Consider the following 24,248-nt stretch of genomic DNA (forward strand, 5'->3'; position numbering starts at 1 on the left):
AATTGTGAGATTCTATTCCATTCTAAACAGTTTTGTTCTGTGTTCTGAACCAAACCATTAGAAAACGCAGTGCAGCCTAAGTAATTTAGGCTAGGGAGCAGGATTCACAATGGGTTGTTGGACTGGATAAACCTTTGTTCTGAACCAGTAGGGCACTGGAGTTTGAAAAAGCTGAAGTTTGAAAAACACTGGTTGACTGAAGTAGGTGTTGGGAATCTGCTTGGCTCTGAGAACTTCCATAGGATTCCCAGAAACGAATTCATAAATCAATCACTGGACAGTAAATAGAGAGCTTCCTTTCAGGCATGCTGAATGGAGTATGGGATCAGTGCTTGTGTTTCCTTTCTGGCACACGGTCTAGGGCCAGCAAGGATTGGGAACCTTTTCCTGTATAAAGGCTGTATTTCCTCTTGGCCGGCCCTTGGGACACACGGATGTCAGCAGCCAAAAAAATCTGAATGTGGCCAGAGTGGGCTGGGCCCATCTCTTGTGCACACAGACACATCCCTTCACTTTTCTGCAATTCACATCAACAGAAACCAAGAACATTCATTCCCTTTATTCCTCTCCTCCTGCTCAAGTCACAGCCCATACACAGGTGAAATCTCTCCTTCGGTATTCAGTTTGTCTTGTCCCTCACATTTTCTGCCCCAAGGGTCACTTGTTGAGGTTCTTGCTTGTGTTGAATAGCCTTGTGGGGTTTTTTATGGTATAAGGGGTGAATAGCCTTGTGGGGTTTTTTATGGTATAACACTTTTCAATGTATTTGTATTGATTTACTGGATACCTTGTTATTATTATTATTATTAATTTTTTTACTTAAAGCTTTTTCAGCAATACACAATAAAGTGAAAAAAGAGAAACACACACACAAATGTGCGTCCACACATATATATGCATATGTATATATGCTAATACATATATGATTATTAATGATGAGCCTCTTGGGCTTGCTGATCGGAAGGTCAGCGGTTTGAATCCACGTGACGGGGTGGTCTCCCGTTGCTCTGTCTCAGCTTCTGCCAACCTAGCAGTTCAAAAGCCTACCAGTGCATGTAGATAAATAGGTACTGCTGTGTCAGGAAGGTAAACGGCGTTTCCATGCGCTCTGGTTTCCGTCACGGTGTTCCACTGAGCCAGAAGCGGTTTAGTCATGCTGGCCACATGAACCGGAAAGCTGTCTGTGGACAAACACCAGCTCCCTCGGAGGAGATAGTCGCCTTTGACTGGACTTAACTGTCCAGGGTTCTTTTAATAACCTACTATATTCTGTATGAACTTGCTCCAAATATCAATATATTTATCCAAGCAAAGTCTGTGTCTATGAGAAATCCATTCATATGTTGCAAGTGCTGTCATGTATTCAATCCATTGATTAAAGGAGAGCATATTTTTGTTTTTCCAACTCATGAATAACACAGCTTAAAAGTTTGGCTGTGACTGAGTGGGAAGAAGGAAAATTCTCATTAGCAGAGTGCTTCAGAAATTGCTATTTTTAAGCCCCATCCAGCCCTCATCCCATATCTATGTAGACCAGCCGCGCAGAGTCTGGATTACTTACTGTATATGTAACTAAGCAGGAACTTCTTCTTACAAAGCTGTAACGTGAGTGGGGCATTTCAGGCAGCCGTGATCTCACAGCACTTCCAGAATTATTTGCAGCACTCAAAACTGATAATACAACTGAGCACTTCTGGAACTGCACAAAGAGTTAACAGCTGTTAATGCTGGTGAAAACATGATCCCACTTGTTAGTAGTTCCCCATCCTTGGTCTAGGTCATGGGTTGATAACCTGTGGTATACAGCATTCCTGGGCAGGATGCAGGATTACGTAATCCAAGTTCACTCCTTGCATTCAGAATCAACTACATAAACACTCTAGTTTCTAGGGGATTTCATTTTAAACAGACATTCTGCATTTTACTCAATTGTCTAGACTTGATTGTTAAAAAATGAAAGTGTTCATTTGTTGGGACATTTGAACAACTTGCCATATGTATGTCTGCATACAACTTTTTAAATCCCTGCAAGATTAAACATGTTGCAAAGTTAAAATATGGAATGCAGGAGCTATCGGTTAGATGGCTGTTTCGTTTTTTAATGAGTAGGCAGTCATAGTTATTTAATTGTGAAGGTAGAAGCTTTTAAAGGGATGGTTGTCAGTACAGTGATACTTTGATTTAAGAACAGTCCTGTTTATGAACAATTTGGTTTACGAACTCCGCAAAACCGGAAGTAGTGTCCCGCTTTGAGAACTTTACCTCCGTCTACGAACAGAATGCTGATAGGGAAGGATAAACATCTGATCTGCTCCACCCCCCAATACACAGCTAAACTTGTCAGTGGTCCTCCAAGGAGGGGATGGAAGGAACAGCTTCTGCTTGAATCAGAGAATGAAGTGTGGAGCACTAATGGAGCTTCACTGACTCTCTGGTTCTGTGATGGTACTTCCCAGTAGGAATAGCGGTATCATGGTCCTGCTGATTATTGGTATCACTCTGTAAATAAACAAACGGTGATTATAATTATAATTATAATAATTGAACTCATTTCTGACCTCTGAATTTAGGTTCATCAGCCCCTTCTTCCTTTTTATTAGTGGGATTTTTTGTTTGTTTCCACTGTAACAAGCAGACTGACAAAGCCATCTTCACCCCTGGAAGATGGGACCCAAAGTGCTGGGCTATACTGCATCTTTCAAGGGAACTTCTCGTCAGTCTGCTTCTGTCTGTGAAGTCTGCTGAGAGGCCCTGGTACACACAGTCTCATAACATTAGCTATATATTTATAGTTTCCTCTTTGCAACCATATGAGATAGGAAGTTGACAGATAAATAACAAAGTCTTTGGAAGCTGTGTGTGTGTGTTTGAGGAATACATTCACAACCTCACCAAGGTTGCCTGTGTCATCTTTTTGAGGCTCTCTGGAATCCTAACCCGAGGAACATTTGATATCTAGTTGTCCCCTGATGGTCTCATTTTGTATTTAAGTACAAAATACATATATCCTTAAAAGCCAGAAAGAATGAAATACTGGATAAAATGCTAAGGAAAAATCAAGACAGGTAGCTGGGGGGAAAAAACAGTTATAAGCCAGATAAATTGATATTTTTTGGATCAATTTTTGTTGGTGAAAATGTATGTAATCAGTTTAGTTAAAAGTAATTATTGTTGGGATATAACATGCAATAAATAAAATAACAAGCACAACAACCTTTCCATTCTACCTGACAGTTACCTGAACTCTAAAGCTTGCAAACTCTTTCAGTAAACTGGTCCAGAAAAATATTACATTACCTATTTTGTGTATTTCATTCTCTGGAGTTTCAAAGGAACTCTAGTTTTTGCCACTGTACTATAATTTCTGGCGACTTACCACTTCCTCTAGGTCACAGCCTAGCCCAATACAGTAACACCTAATTTACAGGCAACTGGCGAGAAAAGAATATACAATACCAGTGAATTGTGTGGTGGTTTTCCTGAAACCAAATAACCTACAGAAGACAAATTAGTGCTGCCTCTTATTTTGTAGGCACTGAAACTTGGTTTTCTGATTATTTTGTTGAAAGCTGCTTTGAGCTTGTGTAAAGGTTGCCAGTAAATGTGTTATTTTTTAAAAATTGTCTTGTTTACAGGGCATACTTTTTCGAGAGTTGTCTTGTTTACAGGACACATTTTTTTGGAGAATAACTTAAGTTTTGAGGTGTTAGGATAAAAGCGCAAGAGCAGCTCCTTTAAAGGGACTGCCGGGGGGGGGGGGGAATAGCAGAAGGAATGTTTTCCTCTGTTTATCCAGGTGGACTATTTTGTTTGGGCATCTGAGTTGCTTGTTTTGAGGTATTCTCCAGCACTAATGTAAATACTTGCTTAATGGTGGTAAAGTAAAGGTAAAGGTACCCCTGCCCGTACGGGCCAGTCTTGCCAGACTCTAGGGTTGTGCGCTCATCTCACTCTATAGGCCAGGAGCCAGCGCTGTCCGTAGACACTTCCGGGTCACGTGGCCAGCATGACAAGCTGCATCTGGCGAGCCAGCGCAGCACACGGAACGCCGTTTACCTTCCCGCTGGTAAGCGGTCCCTATTTATCTACTTGCACCTGGAGGTGATTTTGAACTGCTAGGTTGGCAGGCGCTGGGACCGAACGACGGGAGCGCACCCCGCTGCGGGGATTCGAACCGCCGACCATGCGATCGGCAAGTCCTAGGCGCTGAGGTTTTACCCACAGCGCCACCCGCGTCCCATGGTGGTGTACCACCCGCGTTAATGGTGGTACATTTGTCTAATTTACAATAGTCATATAATATGATTGTATACCTCTCAAATCACCAGGAGACTTAATCCCCATGGTTGACTTCAGTGAGACTACTTTGGAGTAATTAATTTTGTGGATTGCAATCTTTTATCATTGGTTTGTGACTTGATCACTAAGCATAAATCACGAGCTGCCTTTTCATTAACCCTTCATTGCACCTGCACATTTATCTTTTTGGAATAAAACACTTAGAAGCAAAACAGTTCAGTAGTCAGGCTTGAGTATCTGATGCATTTAAAATTTAGAGTCCAGATCTTACAGCTTTGTTGTTGTTTCTTAACCTTCCCAACTGCTTCACTTACAGTGTTAGGTTTTGCGGTCCCTGGAAGCAGCTATATGATGTTGCAGGCTGGAATTATTTAGCTATACAGTATATATCAAACCTAACAATGGGAGAAGTTTTGGGACACAGTAGTACATGTGAGTTTGGTAATGTTGGTAAGTCAAGCAAATGGGGCAAGCTGTAGTTCCCAACGCTACCGCATAAGGAGTGTCAGATGTAGTATTTACTGTATTTTTTGCTCTATAAGACTCACTTTTCCCCTCCTAAAAAGTAAGGGGAAATGTGTGTGCGTCTTATGGAGCGAATGCAGGCTGCGCAGCTATCACAGAAGCCAGGACAGCAAGAGGGATTGCTGCTTTTACTGCTCAGCGATCCCTCTTGCTGTTCTGGCTTCTGAGATTCAGAATATTTTTTTTTCTTGTTTTCCTCCTCCAAAAACTAGGTGCGTCTTGTGGTCTGATGCGTCTTATGGAGCGAAAAATACGGTACTCAGCAGGAAGAAATGGTATGGGCTGTGCAAGTTCTATCCTCCATTGTTCTGTGCTCAGGCTTTCAGTTTTTGGAAAACTGATTTCTCACTATAGAACCCTGCCCACCCCCATCCGCTTCCCTTAGAAGTATATGCAGCGTCAGGTTACTGCTATTCTAGCAAACATCCTGTAAATTAAAAAAGGTAGTTCTCAAGAAATTTGGTTCCATCATTTACAGTTTCTACTAAGGGACTCAGCAGCCGCATAAGACCTGTGGAATTTAAGCATGGTTTACCATAAAAGCAAAAATAAATTTTGTCATTTGACTGCAACCATAAATATTAGATAAGGACACTGATAACTTCTTTCTGTTGGCTTTTTTTCTGAGTTGGATTCCTGTAAGAGATTAAAACCAGTGTTAGAAATGCAGATATATAATCTAATCAACAAATACAGCAGAGTTTCTGTGAGACGTATGTGCACACTGATTACAGCTGATTGGTTGGACAGGACTTCAGGAATATGAGTTGTCATCTTTCAACTTACCAAGCTGCTTTTGTACCTTTGATCTTTTATTTGTTGGGGGCTGCTATAGTTGCCATTTTATAAACTTGAAAAAACAGACCTTTTATATGAAAGCAGATATACATGTAACTCTTGTCAGGACTGTTTTTTGGATTTTTAAAATGTTTATTTATCCTGGGAATTGTACTTGGGCTAAGCCTGAAAAACAGCTTAAATTATATTTAGTTAAAATAAAAAATTTAAAAATAGTTGAGTAGCACCTTAAAGGTAAAGGGACCCCTGACCTTTAGTCGAGTCGCAGACGACTCTGTAGTTGCGGCGCTCATCTTGCTTTACTGGCCGACGGAGCCGGCATACAACTTTCAGATACCATGCACACGAAAGCAGATACCTATAACAAACTTAGTTGCTCTATAAGGTGCTACTGGACTATTTTTTAATTTTTTATTTCGACTCCATCAGACCAGCACGGCTACCTACCTGATTTTATATTTAGTTAGTTTATGGCGGGTGGCGCTGTGGTCTAAACCACAGAGCCTAGGGCTTGCCAATCCGAAGGTCGGCAGTTCGAATCCCCGCAACAGGGTGAGCTCCCATTGCTCGGTCCCTGCTCCTGCCAACCTAGCTGTTAGAAAGCACATCAGAGAGCAAGTAGATAAATAGGTACTGCTCCCGTGGGAAGGTAAATGGCGTTTCCGTGCGCTGCTCTGGTTTCACCAGAAGCGGCTTAGTCATGCTGGCCACATGACCCAGAAAAACTGTCTGTGGACAAACGTTGGCTCCCTCGGGCGGTAAAACAAGATGAGCACCGCAACTGGACCTAATGGTCCAGGGTCCCTTTACCTTTGCCTAGTTTGTGTATACACCCCAGGCACTCTCAGGCCCCACTGAGACAGAACGGCCCAGAGATTCATCTCTACACACCCTCAAGGCTGTGCTATTCCTAGATATTTGAGCCCTTTTCAGTTTCTTAATCACCCTACACTCTTTCTCCAAGCTTTCTGCATTTACCCTTATTTTGGTGCTTCATCTAGCTTTCACAGGCCCTGCCCCAGACCAAACAAGCATCCTGTTCCTGAAGAGAGGCTGCGGCCAACCCTCCTTGCTTTTCCTTTTCACAAATGGCCAGATTGCACTTAATTAACCATCTGTTTTATTGGCTAATTTTACATGTTGGGGAAAGGGGAACACAGAGCTTCAGAAATGAAGCTCAAAACCGTGTGATACTGGAGACTGCATGTGAAGACTTGGAACAGGAGTATTTTTTTTCCTGGTTTTTATACACGATTGCTGTAAAATGGAGTTGGGAAAAGTTTTCACAGGATAAAAATGAGACTACTGGAAAGGCCAAATCTATGTGTGTTTAAAAATGTAATATTTTGTGTTTTATTTTTATAAGTGGTCATATATGAATTTCACTTGCAAAAAATATGGAAAGGGTGATGACAGCTTAATTATTTTGAATAACATTTAGAACAGAGGATAAACTAACATAAATTAATCTGCAATAAAGGAAACACATTTAAGGCCTTGTATAATGAAGTAGGTGGTGTTAATATATAATATTGGTGGAGATAGTTCCTTTCAGCAGTGTTTAGGTAATCATCATAGCATTTCTTGCTAATCATACTAAATGTATAGTAGCAGTTGTTTCAGAATCCAAAAGTATTGGCAGGGCATAAGTGCTGTTTACATGTATTTTATAAATAGAGGACTTAATTACTATTGTTGCTGTTCCAGTGAAGGGCATTAAGTCCTCAATCAGGAAGACCACCCATGGAATCAGAAAGTTACCACTCTGGGAGTGTATACACAAACAACAGTGAAAAAAGGTCACCACCAGTATCAATTCTTTTTTATTTAGCCATTATATAGGGACAAGCAGCCAAGCTGAAATATGTTTGCAGAAGTCAGTTGTTGTTAAACCATAATTCCTCCCTCAAGCTTAAGATGTGGTCTTCTTCACTGCCTGGTAAGGGCATTAAGACCTGCAAATGGAACCTGGTTAGTTAGATTTGTCATGGCCTGATGAATGTCAGCTTGTAGTAACATGGAGGTGGGCTTTTTCTCTGGTGCCACCCGTACTGTTGAATGCTCTGCCTGTTGAAATATGGGAGGCCCCATCGGTATTGGCAGTCTGGTCACCCTTGAAGATGCGCCTCTTCAGACCAGCATTTCCTTCTGTTAGATATTTAATTTTGGATGTTTTAATGTAGTTGTTTTACTCTGTGTGTTACCTGTAGTTTTATAATTGGCTTTATTCTTACTATTTTGCTGTTGGATTTTGTCTCTCATCTGCCTTGGTAGCCCTTCTTGAAATAAAATGCAATATATTGATAATTCCTTTTACTACTAACACTACTATTAATAGTACAGCAGCAACATTGGGCTAAATCAGAGATAGCAAATATGATGACTTCCAGATGTAGTTGGACTACAACTCCTTAAATCTTTGACCATTGGCACTGCTGGCTGGGGCTGCTGGGAGTTAAGAGTCAAATATCATCTGGGGGGCTCCAAGTTGGCTACCACTGTGCCAAACAGTATACCTGCTGGTTGATGAGAATGGTCTCAAGTATAACGTTTGCATTATTGTCTGAAAAAGACCTGAGCAAAGTAGAGGTAACCTAGAGCTGAGAGCGAATAGAAAAACAAGACAGATGAAACCACAGGTGGAACATTGACAAATTTTGAGTGCTACCCTGTACTCATCATAACTTATCATTATTGGCAGATCACTGTGTGCATGCCACAATTCTGCAGAAGTGCAGAGAAAACACCAAATGTGGAAGTGGCCACAGAGCTCTTGCTTCCTGAGAAACTCTGCTCTTGCCTTTTAGTGGTGGTGGTGGTGGTGGCTGTTAGAGAGGAGTCTTCAAGCCTTAGGACTGTGAACGTTTCCTTGAACACTTGTATGCAATGTTTTCTCCTTATGGAAGCCTTAAATGTGGTTGAATAAGATACTGGCAGTTTGGGGGGGGGGCAAGGCCCTGGATGGCTGTTTGCAAGGAGAAACAGCATGATGTATGCACAGCTCTGGCTATCATTAAAAAGTTAGCAACAGTCTATTCCAGGGCTGGGGAGCCTGGGGCCCCACAAATCTTACTGAAGTCCAACTTTCAGTATGGCCAGTGGACAGGAATGATGGGAGTTGTAGTTTTACCCTATCTGGAGGGCCACAGGCTCCACAGCCCCGGGCATGGTTTCAGTCCATTCTCCATGCTCCCATGATTTCAGTGAAAAAAGGACCCCCAAGGTAGCTTACAAATAGAACAAAGCATAAAACTATACTATATCTCCTGCATCATGAATCCCTCTTCAGTTTGTGCTGTGGATAAACAACATTCCTCTGGTAAATATGCTTCAAGTCCTGAGTTACCTTGACAGGACTCCAAGGCAGTAGGAAGTTGTACAAATCCTGCTGACCTAGTTCTTTGTGTAACTTGGGGAGCTGCCATCCGCATTGTGTTTGTGACACAGGAGTGCTTCTGCCTGTCAATAGTTATGTCTAAAAACACGATGTGGAAAGAGGAATGTAAGCTGTGTTCAGGAAGGGTACATTGACTGATGGGTGTTGCCAAAGGCAGAAGAAGCAGATGTTGCCAAGAGAGATGGGAGCGGCTTGGCAGCATCCACAGGGTGTGGGCCAACCCTTTCCAACAGACACAGCAGCGAGTTCTGAGGAATCCAAAACGAATCAGGGCTGCAAGTATTTGCCTATTTAAAACAACCCGATGAACTTCAACTTTCCACCCAGAAGATACTGTTCCTTCTCTCTGCCAGTTCATTTCCTTCCCCACTGCCATTTTTCTCCCATTTCTTTGAACCGCTAAGCCTTTTAAAAAAGCCCTTTCCTACCTTCCTACTCTTCTCTCTTTTGACATGCTGTGTTCCCAAACCCCAGCTGCGCCTCATCTTACAGCTTTGCTTTTTATTTCTCCCCTCCAAACCCAGATTGGAGCACCTCTGCGAATCACAGTTGACGATCCTTACTGTTAGAGCAGTTTAGTCACTGGTAGAAGGACTTTTCTGTGAGCCCCACACCTCTGCAACATTGCCACAGCTTATTCAGTTGCTGCAAGAGGTGCCAATGGCATATAATATTTGAAGCAACTTTCAGACCCTTATCGGAGGACGGGATATGACTCTAGCCATATTGTTATCAGGAAACATCAAGTAACATTTCTGGTGCTTTTTATATGGGCTTCCTTGCCAGTATTTGAAACTCTGGTATAAGCTAGATGCCAAACAGCACCTTAAACCTAGGTTGCGCTTGCCACAGTGGAATGTCTTGTTTGTCCGGGGGTTGGAATAAATCACCCTCAGGGTCCCTTCCAGCTCTACAGTTCTACGATTCTATGATCTCAGCTACATTGTTTGAATGCAGCTTTCTCTTACAACAATTCTCTTGTCCCAGTATTCAAGAAGAAGAAACAAACAAAGTGGAAATGGCAATGAACCATGAACTAAGGCAGAAGTTTTTAAATGCTGATTGCTGGGTTCCATTTGGGTGGCTTGTGGAAAGCAGTCGTGTGTGTGTGCGCACGCGCTTGCGCTTCTGAAATACCACTTGTTGGAAGCTGCAAGAGAAATTGCCTCCTCTTAAATGTTGTAATAGCTTTATGAATAGGCTTATTAGTAGCCTTTTGAAGTTACCATAAATATTTCATTTGACTGAATTGTGTATGTGTGTGTGTTTCATCACAATCTGATAGAAGTGGTGGTTAATCACATCTAAATTAATTTAAGTGCTTGCTGCACTAGATCATTTTAGTGGGTCTGGCTTCATCGTTGAAACAGATGGGTTGTGCAGCCGAGATGCTTGATGGATCCATCCTTGGTACACTGAATCAATTGATTGCTGGCAACCTTGCTCATAATTCAGGTAGCAATATGTGATATTTTAGGAATAGTTTTATTAATAACCACGTAGCTCTTTTTGTAATACTGCTTGAGTGTTCAGAGTGTTGAATCATATTTACAGCCTTGCAAGGCAGATGTGGGGGAACATTTGACCCTCCTCATGTTTGCTGAACTGCAGCTCCCATCAGCCCCAGCAAGCATGGCCAATGGGTATTGTAGTTAAGCAATATCTGGAGAGCCGAAGAGCCCCCACACTTGTTGTAAGATAAGATCTATATTAACATAAGCTGTGCAGGATCAGACAAAAGACCCATCTCATCTGACAGGTTTACCACACTGGTAATGTTGTCACCCAGAGAACCTAGATTTGTAGGGCTATTAATTAATTAATAAATGCCTCCTGGAAAACCTCCAGAGCTGGCTATTAATTTTATGTATTTATTTCAATAATTCATATCTTCCGAGAGAGTCTCGGCAGCTTACATCCTTCATCAAACACAAAACAATACCTTAGCTGCAAGCTTCATTTGAAAACTGCCTTTCAACTCCCCATTAGTCACTTTTATGCTGGCTGTTCTGTTTTCTTCACTATCTTCCATCTTGCCTTTCACTCTGCTAGTTCGAATGCCACAGGAGCTCCCTTCCAATTCTCCTCCCACAAAACCCAGCACACTGAGCCCTTAAAATCACCCTCCACCTTCCAAATAGTTCACTTTATAGCGAACTATAACTATATACTCTCCTACACATTTCTCAACAATTCACTGCCTCTTGCTGCCAAATCATTCCTCACGGCACTCCTGTGCCAATCCTCCCTAAAGTCCCACAAACCTCCCTTTCATCTCGCCCAACCTTTCAGTGCTGTAGTCAAAACTCCTTCTGAAGTCAACAGCCCCTGCTCCTTATCAGTAGCATATTGAACCATCACATTGTGGTTGGTGCGGGCAGACCTGTTTTCCTTGAATTTCTCCAATCGCCTTTTATTACGTCTGTACATTGCCTTTCCAGCATAAGCTACCCAAGGTAGCTAAGATTAAAATGAACTCTTTAAAGGTTATATATTAAACAATATTGATATAATGGTTAGTATCAGACTAGGATCTGGGAGCCCAGGGTTTGAATTCCCACTCAGCCATGAAGCTCACGGGGGACTTTGCGCCTCTCACCGTGAACTCCTGCCAGGAGAAGTGGGATATAAATGTAGTATTAATAATTGTGTGTATGAAAACGAGGGGTGGGGGTTGGAAATCACAGTTTGTTGTGAAATGGTGGCCACTCGGTCACATTTTGGATTAGCCCTAGGTGTGCACAGCAGTTCTAAGTTAACAAAATTGCCTCTCAATTTGAGGAGACATACTACCCTTCAGAAAAACAAAGCAAAGCAAAAACGAACATTTGCAGTATATTTGATTTTTAGAACAATTCTTGGCTCAGCTGGTGAATTTCCTTGTAATTGCCACAACACAGAGAATTTTTAGGGTAGAAATTCTGCAGAGAAGGGTGCACGTGACGAAGTGGTAACAGAAGTGAAACTACCGAAAATAATGATTTTGCATAGACTTTTCTCTGTCTTCTTTAAACAAAGGGGGGGGGGATTGGAAGGTGAGCTCATATTACAGAAGCGATGCTGCAGATCCAGGGTATCTTGTACAGTGGTAAAGGCAAAGGGGACCCCTGACCATTAGGTCCAGTCGTGGCCGACTTTGGGGTTGCAGCGCTCATCTCGCTTTATTGGCCGAGGGAGCTGGCGTACAGCTTCCGGATCATGTGGCCAGCATGACTAAGCCTTTCTTGTGAACCAGAGCGGTGCACAGAAACGCCGTTTACCTTCTCGCCTGAGCGGTACCTATTTATCTACTTGCACTTTGACGTGCTTTTGAACTGCTAGGTTGGCAGGAGCAGGGACCGAGCAGCAGGAGCTCACCCCATCGCTGGGATTCGAACCGCTGACCTTCTGATCGGCAAGTCCTAGGCTCTGTGGTTTAACCCACAGCGCCACCTGCGACCCCTGTACAGTGGTACCTCGGGTTAAGTACTTAATTCGTTCTGGAGGTCCGTTCTTAACCTGAAACTGTTCTTAACCTGAAGCACCACTTTAGCTAATGGGGCCTCCCACTGCCGCCGTGCGATTTCTGTTCTCATCCTGAAGCAAAGTTCTTAACCCAAGGTACTATTTCTGGGTTAGCGGAGTCTGTAACCTGAAGCGTATGTGACCCGAGGTACCACTGTACGACCCTTTCCCTCCCCAAGAGAGATCTCTGAATAGGACCTCAGAGGAAGCATGCCAAGCGGCTTATAAGGCATTCCTGTTCAAAAGGCATAGCTGCTCAGTTTCTCCATGAGTAAGTCATCTGGATAGCTTAAAGGAATTGCCTTACATGGAAGATCTGAGCTGCTGTGAAATGCAAGCTATATTGGGTAGAAAGAGTAACTCGGAAAAAAATAGCTCAACCTTTCAAAAACTTGTTATGAGGATGGTGCCTACCCTCCTGCTCATCTTTCCTACACTGCTACTTCTTTCAGGCTTTGCATATCTCTGCAGCCGCTGCTCTGGCTTGCTGGTTATCCTCCCCACCACTTTGGTGGAGCTATTCCAGTGGGACCAGTGCCACACATAGAGCCAGTACCACAGGTAGAGCCATGTGCTTGACCATGGCAATGCTTTGCTTTTGAGTTTCTAGTACTGTGGCCTTCAGAGGCACGTCTGGTGTTGGCAAAGGACAAGAGTGTCTACTAGTGGTGGACCCTCACAGTGGGATTCCTTCCCAAGGAAGTCCCAGTCACCCATACCTTGCAGGCTTTTGCAAAGATAGCCGAAAGCTTATTTCGGGCTGACTAAACAATTTTAATTATTTTAACAGGGATTATTGTTTTGTTGTTTTGGCATTTGTTTTTGATTAAGCGCTTGAAATAGTTCTGAAACTTCATTATTTCGTACTGAACACAGTAACTCTGTATTGGAATTGCTAGCAGTTGTTAACTGCTTGCAAACCACTGCTTTTCAACCTTTGGACAGCTCCTGCCACCCCCAGCCACCTTGGCCAATGGACAAAGAGGATGGGAGTTATAGTGCAACATCATCTGGGGGCTCAAGGCTGAAGAACACTGTTGTAAACCACCTATGGAGCCTTTTCTAGCATTGAATGTCAGATTAAAGGGGTCCCCACCCCTTTTAAAGTGCAGTTATGAAGGCTACGTGGTTGAGGTTCTTTCTCCCTTCTAGACTAAAAACCTGTGGCGTTTTTCAGGTGGCTAGGTGAGTGGTATGGTGGCTCTATCTTCAGGTAGTGGCTTGGAGGCAATAATTCCTCAGTGAAAACACAAGGCAAATACACATGGTCTTAAATACTCATGCTTAACTTTATTTCCACAGGATAAGTTCAGAACGCAGAAAGGAGAAGTCCAGAGATGCAGCCAGGTGCAGGAGGAGTAAGGAATCGGAGGTGTTCTATGAACTGGCTCACCAGTTGCCTCTTCCCCACCATGTGAGCGCACATCTCGACAAAGCCTCAATTATGAGGCTAACAATCAGCTACCTGCGCATGAGAAAACTGCTTGATGCAGGTGAGATTTTACAGGTGAAGTAGGATGGAGTGAAAAGTAGGGTTTGGAACAATTCGGTGAATCAGAAGTTTTAACTCTTGTCTTTGTGTTGCAATGATCTGAAATTGCATCATTTCCCAGCAGCTTAATTTCACTCCCCACCCCCTGCAGGTCAGGAAGGTCATTTCGTGAAATAATTGGAGGGGAAAACCCAAGAACTATCTTTTTTTCAGTGGTTGGAGCTCAAAGTGTGCCATCCTCTCACCCTCAACCCCTGTGACGTTGCTTTTGCTAGAGAATGTTACCTCCACAAAATGATGAGCTCTGGAAGAGATAACAGACTTGCTACATTTTGTTAAAGAATGCCAGCAACACAAGCTTTTTCGAGGTTTATTTGCATATATACCCTGCTCGGTTAAATTGCCACTGTTTTCACAATATTTTCTCAGCTGCCTCTGCCATCTCTTAAAAGCCCATTTTATGTACCTTTTACATAACCTTTAATACCTGGTTTATGCGGAGACAGACAGTAAAAGAACCAGGGCATGGTTTGAAGGCACACGGTGCTCTAAACTTACTGAAACTAGTTTGCTCTGTGCTTGGATGGCACATACTGTAAGTTCCTGATTTACCTGAGAGAGCCAAACATGTGTGATCTCATCCACTTATGTACTTAAGTACTTAATGGGGTGAGGACTTTTCCCTGAGAAATTTGTGATGTTAAGTTATGCGAGTAGCATAGGTCATAAGTACGTATTAAAATTGGAATAGACACCATAGTAGTAATATCATTATCCGTCCATGTCTTGTTCTAACATACAAAATCAAGTATTCTTCATTTTTTCATTAAATTGGTTCTCCTGTTTTACTTCACAGACTTTTATTAGTTTTGCTATAGTGATGAATATCTCAGATACTGGAGTGTTGAGGCAATAATCTAATAATAATAATAATAATAATAATAATAATAATAATAATAAATTATTATTATAAACAACTGCCTTTCCTTTCAAGAAGAAATATAGAGGTGATTCACAAACAAACAAATTTATTATTTATACCCTACCCTTCTCAGGTATAAAAGCCAAGAAGCAAAATAATAATAGTTTAAACCAATTACAAAAAATAGAGCTACCTGTAATTAAAATACATAGTAAAACAAGTGAATTAAAGCACCCATAATTAAATATACAATGAACAAGCTATTTAAAACAACAAAACAGTTAAAGCAGTTAAACAACAATCAGAGTAAGAGATTCAAATCGAGGGATCTGGAAAATTGAATGCACTGGCTTCATTTCCCAAATCTTTGACCAGGCATTATCCTCAGATTGGTAACCAGTATCCTTCTCCCAACATTCCTTTAGACCCTGTAGGTTTCCCATATTGAATTTAATTAGCTGATCATGTACTCTTGCAGTCACATCCTTAGTATCAATATTGTATGTTCAAAGTCAGTCAAGGTTTTAGTATCCTCTGAAATCTAAAATTTTGACTTTATAATGTATAATGTCCCTTATGAGCCTTCAGGCTACAAGAAGCCTTCATAAAGAAAATCTTGAGCTTTTATGTAGGTTCTTCAACTTTCATCTTTGATTAGCACCAACTTTCCACCTTGAAAGTGTTATTATGACTGGTGTATTTTAGCGATGATATGAATGAGTGCTGGTGGAATCAAACAGGAAATATGAACATTGGTGACCGACCAAATTTGTCTAATGCCTAGGTGTCTGAAATCTAATGTATAGATGTCTGAATGTCTAGGTGACCTGGAGGCAGAAGCTGAAATGGAGACACAGCTGAATTGCTTTTACTTAAAAGCTCTTGATGGATTTGTCATGGTTCTCTCTGAGGATGGAGACATGATCTACATGTCTGAAAATGTGAACAAGTGCATGGGGCTCACACAGGTAGGAAACCAGCATCTCCTCCCATTGCTTTAGCTAAAATAAAATATTTTCCTATAATACAGCCACAATCCCATTAACTTAAAAGTACTGAACCTGGGCTGTGTCCAGTGTTTTGTCTGGAAAACACACTACTAGACTGAATTTTTTCTTTTGCAGTTCGAGTTGACCGGACACAGTGTGTTTGATTTCACTCATCCGTGTGATCAGGAAGAGCTGAGAGAAATGCTCACCCACCGGAATGGTAAAACAGAGACTTTCAAACTTTTAACTTCAGGTCACATGCCTCATCTGATTGCTTGCTACTAATTATGCTTGATTGATTGAATACCTAAATTAAGTCTGAAACACCCAAGGCTGCTTTTCAAAAGTTATGAAAAGTTTTTGCATTGCATAGTTTGTTATGTTGTACTTTTCTGACTGTTGTAAGCTTCCTTGCAAGGGTTTGAACCCTAAAAGGTGGGAGTTACGCAAATAAAACACAGACTTTAATATATTGATGCAATGTGTGGCTTGAGCAACCCTCACATAGATCTAGACATGCCTGGGCTGTACTTGTGCAAAATCCTCCCTTTTGAGGGCCTGGGGAGCCAGCCACTTGTAAAATGAGTAGTGCTGTACACTCATAGACCCAACCCTTCCCATGCCACTGATGGATTGAGGAGTTTATATGAATCAAATCTATGTGCCTGTGGCCCCACACACATATATGATCTTCAGGCAGGAGAGAATTTGAACCAGTACTGAGGATGCAAAATACTTAGCAACACTTGGTCTTGAGTGCCACTGTTTCATCAAGTGAAAAGTTTTGGATGTGGAGCAACCATGGTTACATCAGCACAACAAGGGATAAATTGTGCCTTTTGACATAAAGTGCCATAGCTTACTACAGGGAATTTTTACATGGAACGGTGGGATTACAACTTAAGCAGGATCAGTGTGCTGCATTTGCCTCACACCGGATATTGTTGCTGCAGTTACTTTCACAAACTAATTTGTGTGCCTCATCGCAAGTCTGCTTATCTGTCGCTTCATGCCATGGGAAGCTCTGAGCAAATATCAGTACCCTGTACTGGTTTTCTCACCTGCAAAACAGTTCATCTATCTTAATGATAGGATCTGTTTTCTGCATGTGCTTGAGAAGTACATTTAAGTACCTCTTGAAGATAAACTAAATCTGGTTTGACCTGCCTCAGGATTTGTTTGTTTGTCTTTAATTAAAAGAGGGGAGAGGCATTCTAAAACAACCTTGATACTATTCTGTTAATCCACCCACTTCTGAGTTGTTGTCCTCTAGGCCTTTTAAATTTTCGTCTACACTGAGCACCTGTCTCCCACAATATTGACTACTTCTGTATTAATTGCCGCATTTCCTGAGACTGACATAGTAGGCATTTTCTCAACTCCAGCAGTTTCTCCAGCATTAGACACCCTCCGAAACCCTCCAAAGTGCTTTAAACTCTGCTGGAAAAGAAACCGTAAAAGTATTTTTGCTGCATTAAGTCTGTATTTCAGTTGTTGCCTTCTGGATTCAATATTGCATGAAGTAGTGTATGATACTGATATTTAACACTCTTGCATTAGGTCCTGTGAAAAAAGGGAAGGAACATAACACGGAGCGCAGCTTTTTCCTCAGAATGAAGTGTACATTGACCAGCCGAGGAAGAACTGTCAATATAAAGTCTGCCACATGGAAGGTAATCATACATGTGCTCGCAAAGCAACAGACTTTGACGTTGGAATGGCTGGTGTGGTGTCAAGATTTACAGTAGACCCCGCAGCTTACACACATGTGTACATGTTTAGCTGTACGCACTTGGTAAACAATTAAAAAAAAAAAATAGAGGAGGAAGGCACCTGGGGGGGGAAAGAATTTAGCAATCCCACCAGCCATTGAACCCAATGTTTTTTGCAGTCGGTGAGCCTTTGAGAAGCATCAAACTAATGCTCGAATTAGCAATGGCTTTTGCTGCAAATTAGATACATAAGCTTGCTGCCTTTTGATGTTCCTCAGGTAATTAGAGTTGGTAGCTAAAGTTCAGTTGCCGAATGGTGAGGCTCCTTGTCATACAATCCCCCTTTCAACTTGTGTTGTTTGATTCCCTCCGTTACTTTGTCCTATATGGTGACCAATAAACACACAAGATGTAACCGGTTGTACTTTTGAATAAATAAGGTATACTATTCATTGTATCAAATTACAGTATACCTTATTTATTCAAAAGTACAGCCAGTTACATCTTGTGTGTTTATTGAGTATGTTTCACGTAATCATAGGTTTGTTGTTGTTTTGCTATACGGTAACCAAGCTCCCTTTTCACCCCAACACCCAGGTACTTCATTGCACAGGGCACATTCGCGTCTATGACAATTCCAACAACCAGACAGTGTGTGGATATAAAAAGCCCCCCATGACATGTTTGGTGTTAATCTGTGAACCCATCCCCCATCCATCAAATATTGAAGTCCCCTTGGACAGCAAGACGTTCCTCAGCCGCCACTGCCTTGACATGAAATTTTCATACTGTGATGAAAGGTAAAAGCTCTGAGTGAAAGTAAGGGGTGCCTGGCTTTTCGTGTGAATGGTGGTAGGTGGACCTGCGTGTTGTTACTAGCCTTGTCTGTTTCCTTGACACTTTATTTGGCAAGAGTTAAACAGTTAGGTCCTTGGGTGCACGCTTAAGTTTTGCAACTCCAGAATCTGAAAGCTGATGATGCAAAATGCTTTCCAGATAAATTACGTGATGAATGTTCCATTTTAAGTTATGCTTACCCTTTTCATAAGCTTGTAACCAAAATCAAGGTGGTTTTTAAAAAAAACTTATTGAGGCAAGAATGCACTACATTGCCACCCAGTGGCCAAAAGAATGGAATACTTTATGCTAGCCAGTAACTAAAACATGGCACTTCTAAACATTCAACTTGGAGCAGAAGTGATTCTCACCCTGAACACGAAGGGCATTTTATGTAGTTTCTGTTACACCTTTATGTAAAACATTTTCATCCCATGATTTTATGCCCTGGATGCATCTTATCTAAAACTCAAAGGAACAAAACACTCACTAAGAGTCAGAATATGATGCATGGCGATGGCAGTTATTCTTGGAACTTGTGGCAGGCTGAAATTGGTGGCATGAATTGGACTTAAAAGTTGTACTTGAATTCACAGACCTGAAGCAGCTGCCTTCTGTGTTAAATTACTGCTAGTTGTGATAAGGAGGCATATATCTGCTACAGTGGTGCCTCGCAAGACGAAATTAATCCATTCCAAGAGTCTCTTCGTCTTGCGGTTTTTTCGTCTTGCAAAGCACGGCTATTAGCGGCTTAGCGGCTTTAAGAAAAAGGAAACAAACTCGCAAGAACTCGCAAGACGTTTCGTCTTGCGAAGCAAGCCCATAGGGAAATTCGTCTTGCGGAACGACTCAAAAAACGGAAAACTCTTTCGTCTTGCGCGTTTTTTGTCTTGCGAGGCATTCGTCTTGCGAGGTACCACTGTATGATAAAAAGCAAAATGTAGGAGGGAGACATACCTATGTATTGGCTGTATCATTGCATTTGCGGAATGACATCAGTGGAACCTCCCTTCTCCATGTGTCACTTGCCCCAAAATTTGCTCTGGAAGGTTGAAGGGACACCCCTGAAGCATATTTTTTGGGTAGGGGGAGCAGAGGGCGGGGAAGTTCTGTTGCACTTGCAGAAGTCATTTTGCACAAGCAACAATTTAGTTGGGCATGGTGAGAATCTTGGAGGGCCTTGGTTATCAGTGTCTTGATTAGATTAGGGAAACTACTTCCCCATTTTTTGAAAAATGAGTTGTTTACAGGGAACACACAGGCTGGATCTAGACACATCAAAGAAGCGTTTCAGTTTAAAGCATTGTAAATTTAAAGAGGGAAAACAGGTAGAGAAAAACAGGACCCCAAGTCACCATCTGGTGGCACAAAATTATATCACACATGCAACACATATAAATCACTTTTTCTTTACCAGTCTAGCTGAGTCCTCATTTAATATGGGAAGTGACATTAATTCATCCGGCTGTTCCGAAAAGCCACAAGCCACTTATTTGCTAATGTAGCTAACCAAGTGGTTTGTGTTTGTTTCAGTAGCTCGCAGACTGGCTGTGGTTTTCCTTGAAGTCACCTGCCCTTATTAAAAAACAAAATACCTGACCTTAAATAGAGTTTTATCTGCCCTGCAATATGTAGAAATATTACTGAATTAACACCCTTTCCCCCTTTTGTTTCAAGGATTACGGAACTGATGGGATACAACCCCGATGAGCTCCTGGGTCGCTCCATATATGAATATTATCATGCCCTGGACTCTGATCATCTGACCAAAACACATCATGACAGTAAGTGAGCGGGGTGTGGCTTTAGAAATGAGATAGTTGCAGGCTGTAGTACACACTCTGTTGCTTACGTCTAGCTATCATGCGCCATAGTGCCAGCAACATTCTAAAGGCTATGGATTGTTTCACTGTTAACCATCTTAGACATTGCCTAACAATGTAAATAATGTGTGTCTTTCTGCTTCCAGTGTTCGCTAAAGGACAGGTGACCACCGGGCAGTACAGAATGCTTGCCAAACATGGGGGCTATGTTTGGGTCGAGACTCAAGCAACCGTCATATACAACAATAAGAATTCTCAGCCACAGTGTATAGTGTGTGTGAATTATGTCTTGAGGTGAGCTTTCTGTGTTACCTGTGGGTATTTAGGGGTGGGTGTTTTTCGATGCCAAAGATCAGTCTAGTGACATCAGTATGCCCAAACAGCCTGGCTATCTCTCTCTCTCTCTCTCTCTCTCTCATAAAATACTGTTGCCTTTGCTAGCAAAACATATCTCCTTCCATTTTAAGGGAAGCTGTGAAAACCTGTCGTGTGAATGCATAATTCATATAACCCAGTTTGTATGTGTGTTTGCCCATTTTCATATTATGCTGTCAGAGATGCCCAAGGAAATTGCTAACAAGGCTAACTAGAAAATGGTAACATCTTGAGTTGTACCATAGCTCCTTTATTCCTATGGATTGCCTCATTTTGTATTGGGGGCAGTTAAAGTGTGTGTGTGTGTGTACACACACACACACACACACACACACACACGTAATATTCACCCAATGTACATACATTTTTATAGCTTGGGTTGTGCCTGAATTGTGCTGCATATATATTAAAAATGAAAAACACCAGTAGACACATGTATCTGTAAATGCATCCTAGTCTGCTTGTGTGCAGTCCAGTCCGTCATGCAGACTCCCACAGGGCATATTAACCCCATTAATACAAATAGCAGAACTGCCATTGCAGGGAACATGCCTGGGTTAAATGTCTGCACATGCCACCTGCACGATCTGTCTGCCTTGCAATTTAATCATTCTCTGGAACTCAAGTACCGTGCAGCATTCAGAAATGGAACGCTGAATGGACCCACCAGTACCTTCTAATGCCTTACACCATTGTGTATGTTAACACCCATGTGCATATGTATTGCGTGCATGTGGGGGGGGCAGGGAAGGGTAAATGAGGCTTAATTGAGCCATGGAGGGCAATGTTCTGTAAACAACCACTGCGCCTGTGGTGAGACCTCATAGTGCGTGCTCTTAGTATATAGTGCACTAAAAGAACAATCTATAGAAGGATGCATCTATATTCATTAACAGAAACAGATATCTGTCATACCATATTTGCCTCTTCATTAGGGCTTTTCCAAACAAGTAGAAAGTTGTTTTTGTTTTTAAAAAAGGTTCTATAGAACTCTATGTTCTACCTTAAAGGTTGTAAACTACAAATATCTTCCTATCTTATAATGCTTAAATATATAAAACAAAATATATAGGGAGAAACAGCTTATCAACTGTGTAGATGGCTACAGTGTTACGGCTTTCATCAAGAGAACATACCTTGGATAAATTAATGTGGCCTGAGATGTTACCCTTTGCATACTAATCTCTATTTTATCTGCATCCTTCAGATTTGTTCTCATATTGCACTAATCCGGAAAGCCTCTTGCCAGGCTACTAATGAACATGCCCAACCCAGTCTTAGGAGTTTGCTAACCACTGAGTTCAGGCTAATTCCCAAGTAAGTGTTGCAGTGGTTTTAGAGTATTGTTCTGGGTTCCTCAATGAGAAGATGATTAGCAGGAGACCAGTTTCCTGGAAAATCAGCTTGCCTGCTACTAGCAATCTTTCCCTGCAATGTGCAACCATAGGGGGAAGTGTTTGATGTGTTCTGTAGGTAGGTGTGGTCAGTTCACCATATGGACTGAGTTAACACCATAAAATTCTCTGCAACGAGCAGGGGTCCTGCGGCAGGAAAGCGATAGAAAGTGTTGGAAGCCACTAATGTGATAAACTTAGGGAATCAAAGGCTACAAGGTGCTCTCTGACATTCCTCCTCTTCTCTTCTGCAGTGGCATTGTTCAGGGCGATTTGATTTTTTCACTCCAGCAAACCGAGTGCATGTTGAAACCAGTGGATTCCCCTGAGATGGGGATGATCAAAATACTGGACAAGACTGAACTGGAAGACAGCAACAGCCTCTATGAGAAGCTTAAGAAGGAGCCAGATGCGTTAACCTACCTTGCTCCTGCAGCTGGAGACACCATAATAGCGTTGGATTTCAGCAATGATGGTGGGTGGGTGTTTAATTCAGGCAGCCTTCTGACGGGCAGAGTTGCCTATGAAGTACATTAAAAGCAAGCGGCATGTTTTGCTGGATGCCCTCAGGGTGTCGCAAGTGTAATATGTGCTGGATTTTTAATGAAGCCCTTTAAGGTGCGACGCAACACTTAGGGTGATGACTTTTGTTTAATTTTTGTAGAGTCTGATGAGCAGCAGTTTGATGACGTTCCCTTGTATAACGATGTAATGCTCCCCTCATCCAGTGAGAAATTGCAGAGTATAAATTTGGCTATTTCCCCTCTGCCTGCTTCCGAAGCTACAAAACCACTCCGTAGCAATGCGGACCCAGCACTCAATAGAGAGGTGGTGTCCAAGCTGGAGCCCAGCGCAGAGCCCTTGGATCTTGCTTTCTCCATCCGCCGGATGCAAGAAAAACCAGATACTCCTTCTGATGGAAGCCCCAGCCAAAGCCCACCTGAGGTTAGTCATCTGATAATCTGCTGCAGATCTGTAATTTTTAACTGAATCTCTGTTGCCCGACCTGTAAATAAAATATCTCTTTTCAATGTCAAATTTGTCAGCTTTGTATCCCGCCCTTCTTCCAAGAAGCTTGGGGGCAGCATATATTTCACCATCAGCTTAAAACAATCCAGTCAGCATAACATGATCCAACACGAAATAACGCAACAGGAGAGCTAGACAAATCAAGCTCCTTTAGGATCATAGAAAGCTGATTTATGTTGGTCCATCTAGCTCAGTATTGTCTACTCTTGACTGGTAGCTGCATTCCCAGGATTTCAGACAGGTCTCTTACTCAGCCCTACCTTGAAATGCTGAGGATTGAACCTTGCAGAACAGCTCCTCCTGCTTCATTTGACTCATAACAGATGACGGCTTAAGCCAAGCATTTTGAGCTGTACAGAATTCTGCCATCTGACAACTTGCAACCCTTCTTTACAGATGAGCAAAGGAAAGGATTACTAGATTGAGGAGAAGATTTTAGAAAGGTGATTTTTAGTGAGGGCGAGGGGGGGGTGTCCCTTGAATTCGGGGATATATTTATGACATTAAATATGTGTGAGCTGCAACAGCCACGGGCTGCGTGGTCCTGGAATCTTGCAGCATCCTGATTACGGAAGCTCTAAAGCTTTGCATTGTGGGGAAATCTTTGAACATAGACCACTTTTAAAATTGGGTGAGGGAAATGCACAGTTTGTTGAATAGAGGTGTGGATTGTCTTTACAGCCCAGTAGTCCTCCTAATGACTATTGCTTCAATGTGGACAGCGAGATCGACAGCGAGTTCAAGTTGGAGCTGGTGGAAAAGCTATTTGCAATAGACCCAGAGTCTAAAAACCCATATTCTATGCAGGTAAGCACGTTGGAGGAAACACTCACTTTTTAGGCCTCCGTTGTGGCCGCATTTAGTTTTTTAAATGTTTACTAATACTGTGCAGTGTTAACCGGCAATGTTTTTGATAGAACTTGTGTGACCCTGGAAGCTGGGATGAGGGATAAAACACAAGAATTGTGTACATAGCTGTGTTGCTCACTGTGTCCGTTCATTTAAATGGGGCTCCCACATTTGGAAATGGCAGGAGGTTTGGAAAGCAGCAATTTTTGGTAGATGGGAACCCTAAAGCTGGATTGACCATCACTGCAGTCTTGACTTCCCTGTCAAAAGACGCAATTACACTTTCTTGTGCTGACATTTCAG

General features: G+C 42.1%; 1 protein-coding gene across 2 annotated transcripts in view; it reads left to right on the forward strand.

Annotated features, from left to right (window-relative positions):
* HIF1A (hypoxia inducible factor 1 subunit alpha) overlaps nt 1-24,248 on the forward strand; it is a 39,891-nt gene that overhangs the window by 9,643 nt on the left and 6,000 nt on the right. For both annotated transcript variants that reach the window (XM_081021319.1, XM_081021318.1), the window contains exons 2-11: nt 13,826-14,016; nt 15,760-15,905; nt 16,062-16,146; nt 17,487-17,599; nt 18,236-18,438; nt 20,153-20,259; nt 20,445-20,592; nt 22,322-22,542; nt 22,732-23,012; nt 23,778-23,903. In XM_081021319.1, the coding sequence (XP_080877445.1) occupies nt 13,826-14,016; nt 15,760-15,905; nt 16,062-16,146; nt 17,487-17,599; nt 18,236-18,438; nt 20,153-20,259; nt 20,445-20,592; nt 22,322-22,542; nt 22,732-23,012; nt 23,778-23,903 (1,621 nt within the window). The remainder of the gene's footprint in view (nt 1-13,825; nt 14,017-15,759; nt 15,906-16,061; nt 16,147-17,486; nt 17,600-18,235; nt 18,439-20,152; nt 20,260-20,444; nt 20,593-22,321; nt 22,543-22,731; nt 23,013-23,777; nt 23,904-24,248) is intronic.

Source organism: Podarcis pityusensis, assembly GCF_964106645.2.
Source record: "Podarcis pityusensis genome assembly, chromosome: 1".
Taxonomy (NCBI): domain Eukaryota; kingdom Metazoa; phylum Chordata; class Lepidosauria; order Squamata; family Lacertidae; genus Podarcis; species Podarcis pityusensis.